Source organism: Cavia porcellus, unplaced genomic scaffold, assembly GCF_034190915.1.
Source record: "Cavia porcellus strain 051 isolate PalLab524CR breed Dunkin Hartley unplaced genomic scaffold, mCavPor4.1 scaffold_1, whole genome shotgun sequence".
In the NCBI taxonomy this organism is placed as follows: domain Eukaryota; kingdom Metazoa; phylum Chordata; class Mammalia; order Rodentia; family Caviidae; genus Cavia; species Cavia porcellus.
In genome coordinates, this window is record NW_026947484.1 from 98,540,382 (window position 1) to 98,560,148 (window position 19,767).

The following is a 19,767-nucleotide window of genomic DNA, read 5'->3' on the forward strand; positions in this document are numbered from 1 at the left end:
ATTAGCGATGATGAAAGAAATTAAAATATTTACATTCCATCAGCAACACTTTGTACCCAAAGTCTAAGGTTTTCCTATCTGTAAAATGGGTATAACATAAATTAGCAATAACAGAGGTGAAATGTCCATCCTAATGACCCAGGCATGGTTAAAATTCAACAAAAGAAAGCCAAATGACAAGACAGTTTAAAATGATGAAAACATAACAGTGAATCACAAAGATATCTGCCCAAATACACTCTAGAACTTCACAGTATAATTAACATCCTGATATTCTTGTTTGACTTTTGTTTTAGCGCTTGCATTTTTTCAAGAAATAGCTCAAGCCAAGCTATAAATCTTAAGGAGGGAATATTCTACTGTAAGAAGTAAACTCAGGCAAGATTACTTTCTGCTTTTTACCATAATATTTGCATCAAAAAATGAAGAACTATAAAGTCTTACACTTACGAATGTACACAAATACCACTTTCTTGGAAGTCCTGAGAAATAGATTCAAAGACATTTCTATTTTACCTTTCTGTCTGATTCTCACTGAAACATGCATAGCACACACACGCCCCCTCCCAGTTCAGATATGTGATCAGTTTATACACTAAGAGAAAAAATTATAATAACTGCTCATATCCCTAAAATCCCTGAGTGTATTGACCCCTATATGATCAATATTCACGCAAAAAAACTGTTATAAAAGCAGAGGTTGTAATGAAATTCACCAGTCATGGAGACTTGCAGTTACTCCTCTAACACAGTGGTTCCTTTCCGTATTCTTCCTGGCATCACTGCCTTATAATTTAAGACACCATGAAAAGAAATAAGGAAACCTTAAATATCAAAGAAACACAACCCAAGGGTTTGGATATGCTTTTGTGTCCTCGTAGGTTTCGTGTATTAAAACTGCACAGTATTAAGGTATTGAGATCTACAAGAGGGTAGAAACAGGGACCTTAGGAGGTGATTAGGATTAGATGAAATCATTAAGATACAAGTCCATGACTGAAATTTGCTTTATAAGAGGGGCAGAGGTCACGTATTCGGCCCCACACACATACATGCACACACATTGTTCCTTTCTCTTGTTATATGATACCTCAGCCTCTTCCTTAGGACTCTGCCTGTAAGAAGGACATCACACAGTTCCTGAATTTTACACCAGAGAAGTAAGCCAAAATGAATCTGTCTTTTATTACACAGGGACATGACCAGCACCAACTTTCTGATGTAGAAAATTAACTCTAGGATGGGGCAGGTCTCACACCTTGTCTCTGAGTGAGCAGCAGCTCCTCGGACATCACCCCTCCTTCGTAAAAACACCCACCCATTCTCAGTACTCACCATACACAGGCACTGTAAGAAGTACAGAAGAAAGAAACATCAAGCTGAATCACAAAGAGCCTATTTGAGGAAATTTCCAGTCTAGAAAGCTAAAACATGGACATGTCTATATTACAGACACATGCCTTTCTATCAAATAAGAAAAAAACCTCAGATTCTTCCAAAGATATATTTTCAACAGTAAAACCAAATTAATAGTCTTGGAGAAGCTTTGTCTCTTACAGTCTCATTTTTTTCCCTATGAAACATGTTTTTAGAGAGCACCTCTCCATGATATTAAATGAGACACTATACACAAAATGTTTAGTACTGCGCCTGACCAAAAGCATTCTGAGAAATGTGGTCTTTTTGGAAACAAACAACCACCAGCTTCTTGAAACCTGAGGAGAACATAACCAAGAAAGACAAGAAACCAGCAGGGTAAAAATATCTCAGATTTCCTACAAGACCAGCTACTAAATCAATGTGTCTGCTTGGGCTAAAAAGCCTCCTTTATACTGAAGCCTGGCCTCTCTGCAGAGCCATGACTCCAAATCCACAGGTGAACCTGCAGCATCTCACTAATAAACTCCCAAGCAAGTACCATCATACATAAGTTTGAAGACCAACATGAGAGACTAAATGTTTTATAAGTATTACAATATTTGTTTTAGATATGGTTCAGCTGAGGCCTCTGTGCTGCTCACTTGTCTACTGGTTCTGCTTTCTGTGGTTTCAGTCACCTGTGATCAACAAGGATGAGGACAAGATTTTTGAGAGATAGATCATATTAACATTTTACTCAGTATAGTTTTGCTTTATTTCATCATTAGTTATTCACCTTTAAACTGCACCTACATACAGAAAAAAATCAGAATACTGACTTAATGGTTTCACTTACAATTTTATGACTTTACATCAGTGTGAAAGCAATACACATGCCTTAGAAATAGAATTTCAAAATTTGATCGTTTTCCTAGACTGCCAATGTGCAACATGATACTCTCTGGCAATGCTGGGCAGCAGCAGTGGGCAGCTCCCTGTCAAGTACACAGGGGCCAAATTTACAAGGACAAAAGCGAGAGCACAATGATACAGCGGGTTGCGCTGTGAAGCTGTGTGTCCCACAAGTTAGCTGTATTACATGCATTTTCAACTTAATGATATGGTTAACTCACAATGGCTCCACCAGGATATACCCCCATTACAAGCTGAGAAACATCTTTATACAGTGTTTAGTATTATCTGTGGCTCTGGCACTCAGTAAGGATTTTGGAAAGTATTCACAGAGAATAGGCAGGGTCTGTTACAGAGATAACTATTCTTTAAAACTTTAAGACAACAGCCTAAAATTCTGTGCAGAAATCTTTCTCCTGGAGATCCTTTTGACTTAGCAGCATGCCTTGCAATGGGGCTCCTGGACACCATACAAAAGCAGAGCACAGCCCAGAGGTCCCTCACCTCTCACTCAGGTCTCTGACTCCTCCACGTGTCTGGTCAGCCCTTACCTAACTTACCCAAAATGATGTTGTCATTGTACTACTTTCAAATGCATGTAGTCAAGGATAAGCATGCAATAACTTTATCTGACAGACATACTTCAAGTCTAAGGTTTTTAGTGACCTAGTAAATGTTGGTTTCAAAGCAATTAAAACATAAAAACTTCAAGAGTTTGAAGAAATAAATCCACTAACAGTTCCCACTATAATCATTTAATCTTCATCAGAGGGGAAAAGGCAAGAAAATATTGCATTTTGTTTGAACTTGGAGGTAGGGGAGTGGCATAACTAAACCCAGAGCCTTATGTGCATGCCAGGTGTGCATGCTACCACTAAGCTACATCCCCAGCCCTTGCTAAAATTTTCATGTGGTCAATTTAAAACATATACACTGCGGGACTCTACAGCGTATCATTTTAAAATGCATTCATCCAAAAAGAGAAAAAAACATTTGTAGAAAAACTTCATTAAAATCACTAGTAAGTTTTTCATTTGTTACTGTTCATATCTTACCAATTATATTATAAGGAGTGTGATTAAGAAGAACTACTCCACTTACTAATAGATCCAAGCTGGCTGATCAAATGGAATGCCAGCTGGTCAATCAACTGCAATTTGAAAGGCTGCTTTAAAAATATCTTCATGGAAGTATCTAAAATCTCATCAAAATGTAAGGCCTTCTAATGAATTTCTGCTACCTATCAGGAAATAAACTTTCAAGATACACCTTAGATTACCTACTTGTAATACAATTACCAAAACCCTCCAAGATTCCTAAGTTATTCCCCTGCCAAAAGAGACTCTGATTCTACTCTACCAATAAGCTGCTATAAACTAGGCTTGTACCTAAGAGCAATCTCTACCAGCCCTTAAAATAAAGCTTTCAATCTACTTCAGTTTGCAGTGAAATACATAAAATAAGTATTTTCTTACCTGCACAAAGTAAACAGCTGTAGTACGGAAAAGTAAGCAGGTTGCTGGCTAATCACCAACCTTGAGCCTGCCTGCTCTTCCATGAAATGGGGACTGTACATTCAGTTCCCTCCCTCAAGCTTTACTGTCAGTGTCAAATGAGAAAACATACGTAAAAGCATAGTGTAAACCCTAAAGCAGAATGATTATTACAGAGAGACACACATCCTTTCTCAAAATGATATTTAAAGACAAAAGTAAAGATGTTACAAAACAGTGAAACTATCTCTTCATTTGAGCTGCTGTTTCAGATGCGGCAGACATTAAGCTGCAGCCAAGATTCTCTGAGACGTTCCCCTACAAGACATAAACTAATGGGCACCAGATTGTATCTGTGATTCTTGCTCATACTTGCATATGCAGATTATCTTACAAGAGCCTCAACAAGTCAAGAGTAGCAAACACGAAGTAAACACAAAGGGAAAAATTTCAGAGAAAACTGCATAATGTTTTAGGATGAATCATATCCAGGTTTGCATGGGGAGGATGAGATAGAAAAGAATGGTGCAGATTCTTTCTGCACACAGCAAGCGCAGCCATTCTGGCTTTCAAAGCAGCAAGGTGTTTAAGTGACTCTGATCAACACAGCATGCTGATGATCCCATTGTACACTTGATTTGGCTCCGGACTGCCCAATCCAATTTGCTAACACAGTAGACTCCAGAAGAATCACCTATTAAAAACAATCCGAATACAGACTCTCAATGTGCATAAGGCCTTTTGTGATCTCCATTGGAGCTTACAGTATCTAACAGCTGCAACTGTGACTGTTCTAGCTAATTGCTCTCAGCAACAAAAATAAACAATCACTCCAGGAAGAAGACTATACCCGCCAAATATTAATGAATTTTTTTAACAGTCAAAGATTTCGAATTTTTGTTTAAAAGGCTTGCAACTGGTAAAAGTTTCAAAGAACAGGAATAAGGCTGAGGAGGCTCAAAAGTAAGACTTTATTTTTTATTTAATATACCCCTCCACCCACCTCAACCCACCCTTCCAAAAGCAAAAAAGAATGTGACTCGCAAGTATAGAAGAATTTAAGCAATCTGAGATATTTTAACTCATGTATAACTTTTTAACATATGGGGGAAAAGAGTCGCACTGATTGGAGCTATTTTTAAAGTGCAGCTCTATCATAAAAATAGACATTTACTCATAAGGATGCTTGAATAGAGAACAAGCCCAATCTACGTCTCATTGTTAAGAAAGGGGGAGGAAAAAAAAGGCTGCCGTGCTTTCTGGAGAGCCATTTATGGTCTGCTTGTGATGTCATGGAAGGATCCAGGTGCCCTCTAACAAGCATCTTTCATTCTCGTCAATCCTTTTAAAAGTGCTCTTCTACCATTAGCTACTTCTCTGAGCACATGCAATAAGCAGCCGGTATTTACCCAGAGCCTTGCAAGAGAGCAGATCACTGCAATCAGAAACCCAAGGAGGAGGAAAAATTACTCACCCACAACTGGATTCAGCATTGTCCTCTCCTTCTTATCATCCTCACCAGCAAGGAAGTATTCTCTTTGCTAAGGAAAGAAAGAAGCAGATAACTTATTGGTGCTTTAGGACATCTACTTCTCCTCTGTCCAAAAAATGAAAAAGTAACTTTGTACATACTTCTGTCCCATCCAGGATTCTGCTGCACAGATGAAGCTTCCAATCAAACTGCCTACTCAAGTAATCATTTAGGCATCACCAGCCCAAGGAGGTTTAGAGAGATCACCCCCAGATTCCAGACTTCTCATTTTTCTTCAGCCTTTAAATATGCCCAAGAGGAACAAAGCTGTATTAGGAAATCATGCAGAAGTCCTGACTTTTATTACCTCCTGATACAATCTGAGCAATAATCAATACAATAAGAAACTAAACAGCTTTCACTTCATATGCCTTAAGTAAAATTCGGAATGTATTGCTTTCTGACTGAAAAATTTTTTCCATACTCTAAAGAACAAAATCAAAAATTAAGAAAATACCTTTACCAAGGGAATAAAAGACCAAAAAAGTGAATCTGAATGTTTACAAAGAGTATGAATATAGCTGAGTACAGTGCTTGCCTAGATTGCACAAGGCCCTAGGTTCAGTCCCCAGCACTGCAAAAAAAATATGGAAGAGACTACACATATAGTCACAACTTTAAAAAGTGACAAAGGCAAAACATACTCAAAAATCTCTTTAAAAGATTGACTTCTATTTTCTGTAATTTCTAAATTTTCTAGTGACTATATTATTGATTGTTATTCACAAAATATGCATGATATTAAGCGCACCACAATTAAAAAACTATGTGCATTTACCTAAGTTCAACTTCTAGATGCCATTTATGTAGTTCCTCCAGGATTTCAGAAGTATGACTAAGTGCAAGAAAGTTTATAAACATTAATTTAACTTATGTTTTAATACTACAGTAGTAATGAAGGGTAGGATTCCAAGAGTGAAGAGAACTAGGTTCAAATGCCAGGTCCCATGTGACCAAAAAAGAATGACTAAGGATCTCAACCTTCCTGGGCCTGGCTCGTTCATCTGTAAAAGTGTCAAACAAGATCTGTGCCTATCTTCCATCTCAAGAAAAAAGTGAAAAACAGCCAAAAATTAAGTGTTCAGTTTAAAAAACAGCAGTTATTGGCAAAAAGGAAGTACTTGATACATAGTTAATGAAAGAATGGAAATTTTAAAATAAAGCAAACAATAATGCAGAACAGAACTACTCAGGATGTGTTTCCCATCTATGGACAGCTGCTGGGCTGCAGCACGGTTCTAAGTGTGTCAATGTCTTCTGTCAAGATAGGAGACCATCATTTGAAAACAATTGAGGGGCATAAAAAGTTATCCTTTCTATAGCTGGGCACGGTGATGCACACCTATAATCACTCAGGAGGTGAAAGCAGGAGAATCACTGCAAGTTCATAGCCAGCCTGGGCTATAAAGTGAGCTCAAAGTCATTCTGAACTGAATAGTGGAACTCTTGTCTCAAGACAAAATCAGTTACCCTTTCTAATAACCAAAGAATTTTTTTGTATGAACATTGGTTATTATCTCTTGTAATTATTACTATCTTTAAGTTTGCAAAACCTATTTTGAGACTGGAGAAGATCTAAAACATACATAAAAAAGTGTGAGGTGCTAGCTTCCAACATTATGTTCCGTGGTATTTTACTTCAAAATCCAAGAAATAAAGGTCTGTATCTGTCAGATGCCCAAGCACCTGCATTTATGGATCATGACCTTCCTTTGGCATTCACATAGCTAGTTGCTTTATCCTTACCACCCTGGCAATGAAGAGCCTGCAACCCAGGTACCAGAGCTCCCTTGTTCACTGTGCTTCCCTCCAAAAGCTGAGTCACCTTGAAGGTGGCTGTTCCTCTCATCACACCTGCACGGAGTTGACAGATGGGCTGGGTGCTCCTGAAACACACAGGTAACTCTACAGAAATGACTGTCGGGAGGAATATACCAGGCAAATCAGCGTTAGAGATAACACATAGCCACCAAAGTCCAAGGACCTACAAAATAAATAAACCAGCAAGTTCTTTCCACTAAAGAGCGATTTAAAAGGTCTTCATTTTATGTGGCTTTTTATTGAAAGGAACAGTATGCCTATTACACAAACTTCCAAATAACAAAAAGACTTTTTAAAAAATCCTGTCTAATCAAAATCTTATATTGGGGATGTATCAGGATTTTATAATTTTCCCCTCAATTTTGATGAAAGTGATGGTTACATGATATGAGTAAGAAAAAATGTAAAGAATAAAGTATCTCCAAGAGAAGAATGAACCAGGTCATATGGCACTGGAGACAGTATCATGCTAAGAGGGGATCACTTCATGAACTTAATTCATTCAGTTTGGAAGCTCTATAGCAGTAGTGGCGAACCCATGGCTAGTGTGCCACAGCTATCTATTTGTTGTCACTGAAAGTTCTAAAAGTTTCACCATCACTGATAGGTAGTCTGTGAAACAGACTTGTCCAATATCGCACTGTCAGAAAGATTCGGCTTTGGTAATTTTTCATGAACTGTGCCACATGGTCCAAATAAAGGCCTCTTTTTAAAAGAAGGCAATGTCCTTTCTACTGAGCTCTAGCTAACTCCCCAAATCATACTTAATCTCTACCACACCAAATACTTTCAGCATTACTGTAGAGATGGGGAAGAGAACAAGGACAAAGCCCCAATGTTTACTGTATTTCATTATGAACTAAATGTCTAAGTTTTAATTAATATTCATAAAAATGTTTATGAACCATATAGATCTATATTGAATACAACTTAAAAATTTATAAATTGCCCCCAAATCAGCTTACCTGTCTTTGATCACTGGAATTTGTTCTTGTATTCTCGGCCCCCAATTCCTCTTAAATTCCACTTACTCTTAATAACCAGCTCAATTACCACCACTTCTGTGGCTTACTATTCTCACCTCACCAACTCCCAACACCTTAAGGCATGCATGCAGTCAGATTTTTTCTTTCTTTGAAAAACAAATGTTTTCTGTCCACAACATCTATCTTCCTTCTACTTCAATTATTCAGAGATGTAATCTTCTGTATTGCAAATGATAAGGTCCATGACAGCAGAGATGTCTTCTATACATTTATATTCTTAAAATACTTTCTTGCATTTATGCTAGAAGCTTGCTACACTTACTTGAAAAAGTAACATCCATGCGTGTTTCTGAGGGTGTCAGTTGAATCCTAACCTACATCTTTAGCTACTCAAGCCAAAGGTAACCTTAATACTGAATTTGAGGCTGCAGTGGCTCTTAATTCAAAGTTGAGTAAAGAGTCAAGCATTCTTTTAATAGTTGGGTATTTTACCAATTACCTTTCTGAACTGCCAGTCCTCATATGACACAGTTAGATACAGCAAAAAGACCCAGCCAAATGCCTTAGCTGACTCAACTATTCAGATACAGTGGCTTATTGCATGTTAATAACTTTTGTTTCAGAAAAAAATTGGACAACTTAACATGCATGAGAGTACCTGGGAATTTAAAAAATGGTAATGACAGAGTAAGAATTTCACAATCTAGCACCTAATCCAAGAAAAGAAGAATCTGTAAGAGCAAAAATGTTTATGCCTGTGAGATGTAACTGGAGACAGCACAACTACAGTGATCAGCTTGCTGGCTGCTTCTGAGCTGTCATAGCACTGATATCACTGTAGCCATGGCTTGGTGGTTTATCTGTCCTTTCCTTTCTAACTGACGATTTCCAGAAAGCTCTGAGTGATATCTACTCATTTTTATAGCCTTAGACACAGAGAAGCAAAGTGATAACCAATAACCCTTTGCTGACCAAACAAAAAATTCCTAATTTCTATAAAGCAGAATTATGGGAAGGTTAATTTCAGTAAAACCCATCCTAGTTGACAGGCTGCCTCTGCTACAGATGCTTATTCCTCCCAATGTAAAGGAAAATGAACCTATTTCCTAGGATTTTCAGAGGAACAATGCAAAGCACAATATGGCCATTCTCTGCAATGACAGAGCATAAATGCTTATTATTCAAATAACTGCTTTGATTTTATCAGTATTTCTCTTTTCTCCCACTGTTCAAAGTTCCAGTATGGAAATAAAGACATACAGGAGTAAACTACTACATTTTTTTCCCTTCTACGCAATAAAAGGTATATGCACAGTGCCCTAGAGTCACATTAAAAGATCCAAATATTAAAATTTCAACATACTTATTGTTAAAATACACATACTTTGTTTTTCAGGTAACTCTGTGAGCAGTAGTTTCAAATTTCCACCATAATTTATTGTTCATGCTTTTTAAAATGGTAGAAATACTGCAATCTATTCTTTTGAAAAGGAAATATTAAATTGTTAGCAATTTTTCTTTGAATCAGATTAAACTAATGTAAAATAATGTCAATTAAGAGCTTAATCCTGGCATGGTGACTCCCACCTATAATCCCGGCACTCAGAAGGCTGAGGCAGAGGACCACTGGGAGTTCAAAACCAGCCTGGGCTACGAAGTGAGCTCAAGGTCAGCCTCAACTGCATAGTGAGACCCTGTTTGTTTGTTTTTTAATACCAAATGATTTGCAATCATGCATGACACCATTTTCCAAAGGGGAAAAGCATAATTTCTACTCCAGTATACAGTGGTACCTTGGGGTTCACCTACTTCTTAATTCTGGTTGCAAACTGAATTAGATGAGAACCAAATCAAATTCAACAGGTTAGGTTCACTGTTGACCTTATGGAGAAATCTGATTTGGATCTTGTCCAGTTTGGTTTGCAACCAAACTCACGGAGAGAATTGAGTACTATGTGAACTGAGACACTACAACTGTACCAGTAGTAGTTTAACAAACCTCATTTATCAAAAATTTTACTACTACATGCTGAACTATAAAAGAACTACTGACACGTGAAACCACTCAAAATACTGATAAAGCAGGGAAGAGAAGAGAGGGATATGCCAACATCACAAAATTAGAGTATTAAATTCTAATTGGAAGTTTGAGATTAGCTGTATGCTGAAAGAACAGAAAGTGCTGGACTGGGGATTTAGTTCAGCAGTGTAAGTGCCTGCCTAGCAAGTGCAGGGTTGTGAGTTTGATCCCCGATATCCAAAAACAAAACAGAGAAAGTGTCTTGTCACTCAGAAACATTCCTGACTACCAAATTATGAATCTAGGACAAATTATTTTTAGAATGGCTTTTACCAGAAAAGTAGACAAATATAATCAAATTAAAAGAAACCACTTAGTATACTTTTAAAGTACATATTATATTCAACTGTGTAAAGTCTGAAAGAAGTGAAACTGTTGCATAAAAATGTAAAGAAATCCTTTTCTTTCTTCCATCCACACATCTGTTAAGGCTGTGTTACAAAAACAGAACATGTACGTGAAATATGGGGCTGGCACTGTTCATGATTTGTAAATGTATGCTACATATATCACCCCAATCTACATGGAACCAAAGTTTTAATTTGGGAGAAGAATTCTTGGTAATATAGCAATTGTGCAATAAAAATATTTTTCACACCCTAACAGTTAATCCTATGGGTGAATTAGATCTCACCAGTAGAAGTAGTGTAAGTTGTTTTCCTTCCACTGTACTTTTTGTTAGTTCAAGTAAATCAGTGAGGGCAATTTCCAGTCTAAAGGGCTGAAGGTTAAATCAGAGCTTCAGAATGGTATCAGCATCTGATTTCCAAAACTTTACAATTTGCAGGTTGAAGTATATGTTTCTGTAAGAACTATTCATCTAATAATATTTGAAAGCTAACTCATCAGAAGGTGTCAGTCAGTCAAGATTTTTTTCCATATTCTACTTCAATTAACTTGCCTTCTGGAATTCTTTCAATTAAATCTCTGAGGGAGCCACTTTTAACTCTAGAGAGTACGCTCATTGCACTGAGCACAGGAACCCCCCAAAATGTGTAGAAAGACCTACTCACCACACTGTTCTTTCCCTTCAACTTTGTTTATTGATGTACTGAACATGAAAAAGTACAAAGAATCCAAACACAAAAGAAAACATGTACAGCCTCTTAAATACTCAACAGAATATATTTTCTATTCCAACAGATGTGAATTAAGTCATACTGTACAACTTCAAATAAATACCAGCCTTACATTTTATTAAGTGCTCTGATAAACACTGTAAAGTGAAGCACAATTTGCATGCCCTCTCATCAATGCCTTGGTTTGCTACAGTAGTATAGGAAAGAAGCATGTAGCTGCTGTTTTCCCGTGAGGGAAACCTTATTTTTTTAAGTATATACATGTATTTTATTTTTATTTTTTTTAACGCAGAAGGTTAACTCTGACAATCTAAATGCACCTAAGGATATGAGAAAGTGCTAAGCCAATTGATTTTCTGAACAGCATTGAGTGGGTCAGCATGAAAACTCGCTTATTCACTTTAGCACGCGCCTCACGGTATATGTACTGTACTATACTGAAATTTTTAACTACAATTTTAAATAATAAAAAATAAAACTCAAAGCAACTGCAAAGATAATGTACAACTATGTTATGCATAGCACATTGCCTGTTCTAAGGGGAAGCATGTGAGCATCTCAGTTTATACAAAAAGCAGGACGTAACTATATAGTTCTCAGTGCATCCTGATGAAGGCAATTTTTACCTTCAGCTTTTTTGAAAATTTATTATAAGCTAGATGCTAATCAGAAAATATTTTGTATTTTTAAAATTTCTTTCATACATGGTAAAGACTTATTTTATTATTTCCCCAAATAGTGGTTTAAGCATCATACAAAGTTAAATTTCAATAGCATACAGATATTTATGATTTTTGTATGAAAAATGTAAGGAAATTTGTTCAAAACCTATGGTTATACTCATTTTTCTTTTTTTACCACAAACATATTTATAAACGAAAATGCAGCATCACCATAAACAGCTGAAGCTAGACTATCTACAGACAAAATTAGCAACGAATCTGATGCACTGTAAATTCAAGTCCTCAGGACAACGAAAGTGATTAAGCAAGACCTCAAGTAACAATGTTAATGTCATTTACAAAGGAAAAAACTGATACAAAAACATTCAAAACCTGAACATCACTTGGCATGTAAGGGAAAAAAAATCAAATTAGCTGAAAGATTCATAAACACAAGGTCTTATTTACATTACACAAAGCTCAGGTGTTAGCCTTAAACGTAACTTTCAAAATACCCTCAAATATACCCAAACTCAGATCACTTTTGCTGATTTGCTGCAGTACAAATCATGTGCAATATCTTTTTTTTTCCTTAAGACAAAACAATTCTTCAAACAATACTGCAAGTACATCACTAAACACCATGAGCTCTATCTGAAGGGATTTCTTTAGGAAGAACAGATTTTTCCCCCATCTCTTGGTAATTTAAATTTCTTGCCTGCTCTTATATATTCTTTTGTAAATTTTTTATTTGTTTCAAAATCACAAATCAATGTGAGCCACCTATCACATAATAACCAGGATGATCAGACACTCCACTGGTGATTACAAAAATGAAACCAGCAGTGTTTCCCTCATTGATTCAATTTCTTTCATACAAAGATCTCAAAAGTATTTTCTACATCATAAATCTTTCTAAATTTTCCAACCACTGCAAATTTCCTGGTAAATTTTAAAAGCTCACTAGGTGTCATATGAAGAGATTTCTCAAAGTATTCAAGTCAAAATATTTGTTCCAGGACCAGTAAAAAGTTTCTCCAAATTTTCTTTTTTATAAAAATAGATGCTTTTTTTAAACCCACATCAAAGAGGCTCTTATCTCTTTGGCAAGGTACTGCTTTACGAAAAGTTCTCCAGTATTCTTACAATAAGCGTTTATAATGTAGCCCCCCCCTTCCCCAACCCAAATCATAATTACAAAATAAATACTGTTTTTAACTTCATAAATAAAAATGTAAACTTTCAAAATACTTTTCTTAGACATAATAGCAATGCTTTAAATGTAAACCAAACACAAAGCTAACCAGAAAAAGGAAAAAAAAAAAGTGGGGGAGACAAAACCAACTGAAGATTACAACACAAAGCCTCAATATTTACTCACAGGTTCAAGGCAGTTATGTAAAAAGAAAAGAAATGTCTTCCCTTAGCTGAAACACTTTAAAAGGTCCACCTTCTTCAAAGAAGGCAATAGAATGCAATGTGACAGGTAAAAACCCTGTACCTCTTGTCCATATTCAAACATAAAAGATATTTAAGAAGTTTTAAATTCAAATACTAGCAATAAAAAATCTCACATATTTCTTAGGATGCTAAGTAGTCGTTTTATCCCCATCTCAACACTGACTTACAAAGACATTTACTAATGTATAAAGTTTCTCTTAACTTGCCTTTGTTGTATAGTTTTCATATATAAATGGACTGAGGACAAGAGCTCATTAGGCTTTGTGCGTTTTGTTTGTCTTAAAGGAGACCTGCAGTACTCTGTCTCCTAGACGGTATCCATTGAGGCTAGCTATCGCCATGGCAGCCTCATCATAGTTTGTCATAGTCACAAATCCAAAACCTTTGCATTTATTGGTGTTAAAGTCACGGATGACCTTCACGTTGGTGACAGCTCCGAAAGGCCCAAACATTTGCCACAGGATACTCTCGTCTGCATCAGGAGCCAGGTTGTACACAAATATACACCATCCTGTTCCCGGGTGCCCAGGGATATTAATTCCAGCCAAACTGGTCATTCCATCAATGGTCATTGGAGAAAACCTACTAAACAAAATAGAAAACATAAACACACACGTACACAAAACAGAAACAGAAGTTGGTTACAGCAATGGACTTCTTTTCCTTTTGCATCCCCAAGAATTTCAGCAATTTCTCTCCCCCAACAGATGCACACAACTATTTGATGTTTTAACCACGGTCTATGTGTGGCTTGCAGTTACATGCTACCCTACAGAGTTATTAATGTTATTAAGTGGCCATTATTTGCTTCACTAAATAATGGACATCTATATTTAAAACTGCCTTCATGAATTGAGTAGGACTCGGTGTAATAAAACCAACACATACATAAAAACATGCTATAACGTCGCAATACACCATGGAAAAATAACCAAGGGTTTTAAAAGAGCAAGTGGCATCAAGTCATATAAGAAATATCCCACGAACCCTCCGTGCTCCAACAACAACTTTTCATTTGGTTGGACATGCAAAATAAAACCCAACATAAACATATGAAGGTGGAAAGATCATTCCCCAAATCAAAACAACTAATTGTTTGTGGAAAGGAATTATGAGTATCATGAACCTCTATCATTACCTCTTTACTCCATAAGCCATATTGAGCAGATTGTCCAACCTGCAAAACACACATTTAGCAAACTTCAGTTTTTAATTTTTTTCCCCTTGATGTTCAAGAAAGCTGGGCTCATTACTGCCACCTTCTGAGGGGATATTTGCACAGTACTTATATGTGAAATCTCAAAACGGTGTTTTCACGTTCCTGAGAGAACAGGCACCAGGGTACCCATGACATGAGCTCTTCCACGGATACACTGTGTGTTCCCTGCATTAAGTCAGTGTAGGGGAACAGCGGTGGAGTCATCTGAGGAAACCACTCAGCAAGGAAACATGGGAGTTCTGAATCAGTAACATTTTGGTTCTCACCAGGCAAATTCTAAGTGCTCTCCCTATCCTGAGAGGTACTTTACACTATTAAAAAATTACAACTTTTAATTTTCACAACTCTAGGAGGTTCAAGGCACACAGGGCTAATAAAAATGGTAGCGTTAATATTTGACTGCAATTTACTGAATTTTTTATATTTCCTATTATTTCCCAATCATTAAGGACTTTTCTCTTCTAAATCAAAGAATTATTGTATAATTACAGGCAGAAAGAATATTACAGACAACTTGGAAAACCCTCTCCTTTCTCAAATGTGCTCAGTTAAGGTCCAGAAAAGGAAAGAAAGCCACTGCAATGGAGCCGGAAACTCAAATTCTGTGACTGCTGCTGTATTTACACAGTTATGGGATGAGTAGCGCCGCTCAATTTTTAAAAATACATCAATCTGTATGCTCCCTGAAGTTTTTTAATAGAAGGTGACCAGTATAAGTCCATCCTTTCCTGATTACAGTAATGAGAATGGTTTTACAGCATTTTACAGCATTCTTACTGCTTTACCAGGTTCAAAGACACTTAGATCTCATATTTCTAGTTTTACCAATAGATAAAATATATATATTTTTTTAAATTGTAGAAATAGGTATGTTCTAATATAGCTATGTAACCACTCTCTCAGCTGTCACAATGCTCAACACTCTCCAAAGATGACTGGGGTGGGCAGGTACTTTTAATACCCAAAAAAGGTCAGTTAAAGTATCAACCTTCTTTGTTTAACCTGTGGCACAACTCGGACACACATGTAAAGTAAATCCTTCTGCTTTTATTAAAGCTAAAAATCTCTTATGGTCTTTCAAAATTGGAAGAAGAATGTCATCCCTCTCCCCAATCTCCACTGGGAAATTGTAAAAATGAAAAAGCACTCAATGCAAAGTGAAAGGAAACGTAACAAATCACAATGAAAAAAGGCTTCTCCTGTGTGTAGATATATGATATATCTATCGATGTGTCTGTATGTCCATCTGTCTTTCCCTCAGATCTATCACTTAAGCATGGAGCAGAGCAGTTTTATAATAAGTATCTAGTGACCAAATAAAGGCAACAGGTTATCAAAATACTATCAACTATTTAATTACATAATGAAAACTACCAGGAGGAAAAATTAGGCAAGCCTGTTCATACATGCAAGGATAGAGAGTGGCACATGTGTGACGAGTACATATGTGAGAAGGTTTCATATTCTGCAGAAGAGATGCATAAATGTTATACCTTTACATTCAAGAATAAAAGTCACAAATACGCCCCTCCAAAGATGGTCACAAATTGGTATTAATAATTAGTAAGTTATCTAAAACAGAAAATTGCATCAAATTGATGAAATAACCAATACAGAATGCATCATTTGGCTTATGAAACACATAGAACAAAACAGTACATTACTGCCTCTGTCCAAAGTGCTGAAAGGCCAGAATTCAGAGGCACTATCCTTTCCCTCAAAATGAAGCTACACTACCTACCTACATCAACTGTGTGCAGGTGCATACTGTCAGGTCTGCCCAGAAAACACTTAGGAATACAACCAAAACTCCAATGACAGCATTTTGTTACTGAGTTATCAGTATTTTTTACAGCAAGGTAGAAATCAAACATGCCCCAGAAGTGATGATGGGTAGACACCTCAATTCCCTAGCTCCAACCCATCCCTGTAATCACCATGATGGATGTGGAGAATATTTACACTGGGCTTGCTGAGGAGCCTCCCAAAGAGGCTGTGAAATCCTGTATGATACTATCATCTATACTGAATTTACTGAGTGCTTCATTTACCTCCCTTGTAAGTCCTCTAGAACTTAAAGCAAAGCCACCAATCCTCCTTTTTCCTTGGTCCCCTACCATCAGGTAGATTAGAAGGAGCACAGGATCTAAAACACATGGCCTACAACTTCCAGTCTTCCTTGATCTCTCAGTGCCACACACTGACCCAGGGAGCTCGGAGAAAGCAGTGGGTCCTCACCTGAGTGTGTACTGTGCAGTCCAAGTCTATTAGCAGTCAGAAAACTATAAACTAGTCAGTTATAAGAGAAAATGATATAATACCTAAGACATAAGGATACTGCGATTGTATGTCTTTGCTAGATATGTTCAGAGCTTAAGAACATCATTTAGAAATAGTCATTTAAAAATGCAAGTCAATTTTTAAGCAGAGACCAAACTATTTGCTTCCAGATGATGGGTGGCCAGGGACTGGTAATGCATGATCTACTATATTATAGTAAGTATCAAACAGTGTATTAATTTTTTTTTACTATTTAAAAACAATGTATCTTTTATTGCTTCTAATAACTGCATTGTGCCCAGCTCAGTTCCATGTATCACAGGTTTCCTAAGGAAAGACAATCATCAAAGGTGAAAAATAACACTCTTATCTATTCCTTAGCCTGGACACGATCCACTTTACATGTAGCAAGTTAAAAGGATTTGAAAGGTTAACTTGTACATTCTAGTTTTAATTAAAATAATCTTCGCACCTCTGAAATGTAGCTTTGAGAGGATTCCAATGGTGGGGGGAACAATCAAATTGAAGATGAAGTAAAGAAAACTCAAGGAAAGAGAGCCAATCATTTCTCCTACTCTTAGGTATAAGCCACTATATAAAGTTAGGCACAAGATAATCCAGTGTGTCTCGTGTGAAGTCAGGAAATTCAAAATTATCAACATATTATGCATGTTGCTTTAAAGATACATTATTTACTAAAATATAGATAAATTAAATACAAAGTAGATAAATGAAATACAAAGGCAGTTGGTATAATTAAGAATGCATTTGTTATACTGTATATCTTTATCACATATCACTTTCTGTATTTGATTAGTTTACATAGAGTTTAGCTCATATCCATGTACAAGTTATAAAAAACACACAATGGAGGTATTGTAAAATGTATTTCTATCAATAGAAATATATCTCAGATGATTACAAGGTAATATTTTAAGTAAAACCATCTATTAGTAAAGTATCCCTATTCTAGCTATGTGTTTATAGATAGAGAATAAAAATAAGGTACTTCTCTAATTATCAGAAAGTTTAACTGACTATAGTGCGGTACATTTAAGTACAGGGAAATGAGAAATTAAAGTCACAAATAAAAATATGTGCAAAGTCTACTAATGAGTAATAAAATAAAACTCCGAATCCTATAAATAATTATCAAAACCTCTCCAAGTCACTGGCCAATGCTTGCTTTGAAGTTAACCAAACCAAGATCAACTTCCCTTACTCAATTAGATGACATCTGACATCACCTGTCTTCTAAGAATGTTGAAAATTATTCAAGAAGCTTGACATCAGTTTATTCCAAAAATAAAACTGTGATACGACAACAATCAATACATATTAAATACAACTCTACTGCTGATTTAAACAGCTCTTTAAAAATGCATAAAGGCTCATAAAAGCAGGCACACAGGCCATTAGACCAGATCACACTCAGTAAAATTAAAGCTGCTCCAAAAGAACATGAAAATTTATGGCCTAAAGTTTAATCTACGTATCATATCCCAAGCATACACTAAATGGCCCTGAACTACACTATCCACCCAAATAAAAAAATTCTTAAATTTTTTGAAAACTAAAGTCAATTAAGTATTATCAGATCAACAGGGCTCAAGTTAAAATAATTATCTGATTACTAATGTGTTGAATGAGCCATAATCCTCAAAAGCTCACTCTGAAACATAATTTTTTATTACATGAATTTTATTTTTAACCTTTAAAGATATGATACACTTCATAAATATTAAAATTGTTCTGTGACTATTATGCCACTTGTAAGTTGTATTACCTGATCTGAACTCCCAAGATATTATGACAACATAAAAATCACAGTAATTTTTTAAGTGCCAGCTGGAAAGTGACAAACTCAAAGAGCATTAAAATACAAATACTAGGGATGAAATATGTATGCAGAAAAATGGACCTGAACTACAGAAAAAGAGCCAAACAACAATAAAACATTCATCTTCAGTCTTTGTAAATTGAAAGGTGGTTCCATCTCTATTCACAGTAATGACAGTCAGGTTGAAAATATTTAAAGAAAAACACCAACCACACACCAGGCTAAACATGAACTCTGGGAATGTCAGTTTCCCAGCACCTAGTGTACATCCAAATACTCCACAGCACCCTATCTGGCTATCTAGACAGAGGGTAAGAGAGGAACAGGAAAAGGGCCAAGCTGACAAGTTAGGAATGTGAAGGGAGAAGATCTATCATTTCCTTCTCTACACCCAGTTTCCCTTACAACTGATTCACTAATTTGCAAATTTCAAAACTGCACAAGGAGTCACAGACGAATTCCTAAGTTTAGGCTGCTAAAAGATAAAAACACACAATAGACAGATGATAAAAAGATATTTAACCAGCAGAATCTCCTTTGAAAGCTTTACCCCACCAAAGGTAAAAAGGCAAGGCCCCAGAAGAGAAAGGCTAATGGACGAGAAGACACTGCAGTCATCACCCACCCAGCAGGAGTCACCCACAGCCCTGACATTTTTATAATCTGGCGCTTCCCTGAATTCTGTCTTTGAAGTCCTCTAGTTGAATCTTCGTCAAAACCCCACCCTAATTCTAAGAACGCTGCTTCATAGAATAAAGACCAGAAAACAAACTGCAGCCTAAACTGGGGAAAAGATAGTAAGAATTTAATAATTTTCTACTAACAGTAAACTGAACTGAATTTGATAGGCTGGTTAGGAAACATCTACAAAATTAGTTCAAGATTCTCTGTCCTGTACACAGGGTCTGCTAAAAAAAAAACGTACACACACTTCAGTAAAAGAAAAATAGCGTGGTATTTTTCAACAGATGGTATTACTCTCATATGGGAGGCCCTAATGAATGTTGTATATCGCTGAAAATCCACTACACTGCTGGCCTTTAC

At 36.4% G+C, this 19,767-nt stretch overlaps 1 protein-coding gene and 1 long non-coding RNA gene across 30 annotated transcripts in view; both read right to left on the minus strand.

Moving 5' to 3' along the window:
- Positions 1-5,530, minus strand: part of LOC134471770 (uncharacterized) — a 115,031-nt gene extending 109,501 nt beyond the window's left edge. The window contains exons 1-2 of the long non-coding RNA XR_010041403.1: positions 5,397-5,530; positions 5,239-5,305 (exon numbers count right to left, since the gene is read on the minus strand). This is a non-coding gene — a long non-coding RNA (uncharacterized LOC134471770). The remainder of the gene's footprint in view (positions 1-5,238; positions 5,306-5,396) is intronic.
- Positions 5,531-11,202: 5,672 nt separating this feature from the next.
- Elavl2 (ELAV like RNA binding protein 2) overlaps positions 11,203-19,767 on the minus strand; it is a 159,109-nt gene continuing 150,544 nt past the window's right edge. For 22 of the 29 annotated variants that reach the window (XM_063252057.1, XM_063252049.1, XM_063252036.1 and 19 more), the window contains 2 exons: positions 14,523-14,561; positions 11,203-13,969 (listed from right to left, as the gene is read on the minus strand). In XM_063252057.1, the coding sequence (XP_063108127.1) occupies positions 13,639-13,969; positions 14,523-14,561 (370 nt within the window). In that variant the 3' untranslated portion in view covers positions 11,203-13,638. The remainder of the gene's footprint in view (positions 13,970-14,522; positions 14,562-19,767) is intronic. The other 7 variants (XM_063252046.1, XM_063252041.1, XM_063252059.1 and 4 more) reach the window with 6 other exon arrangements.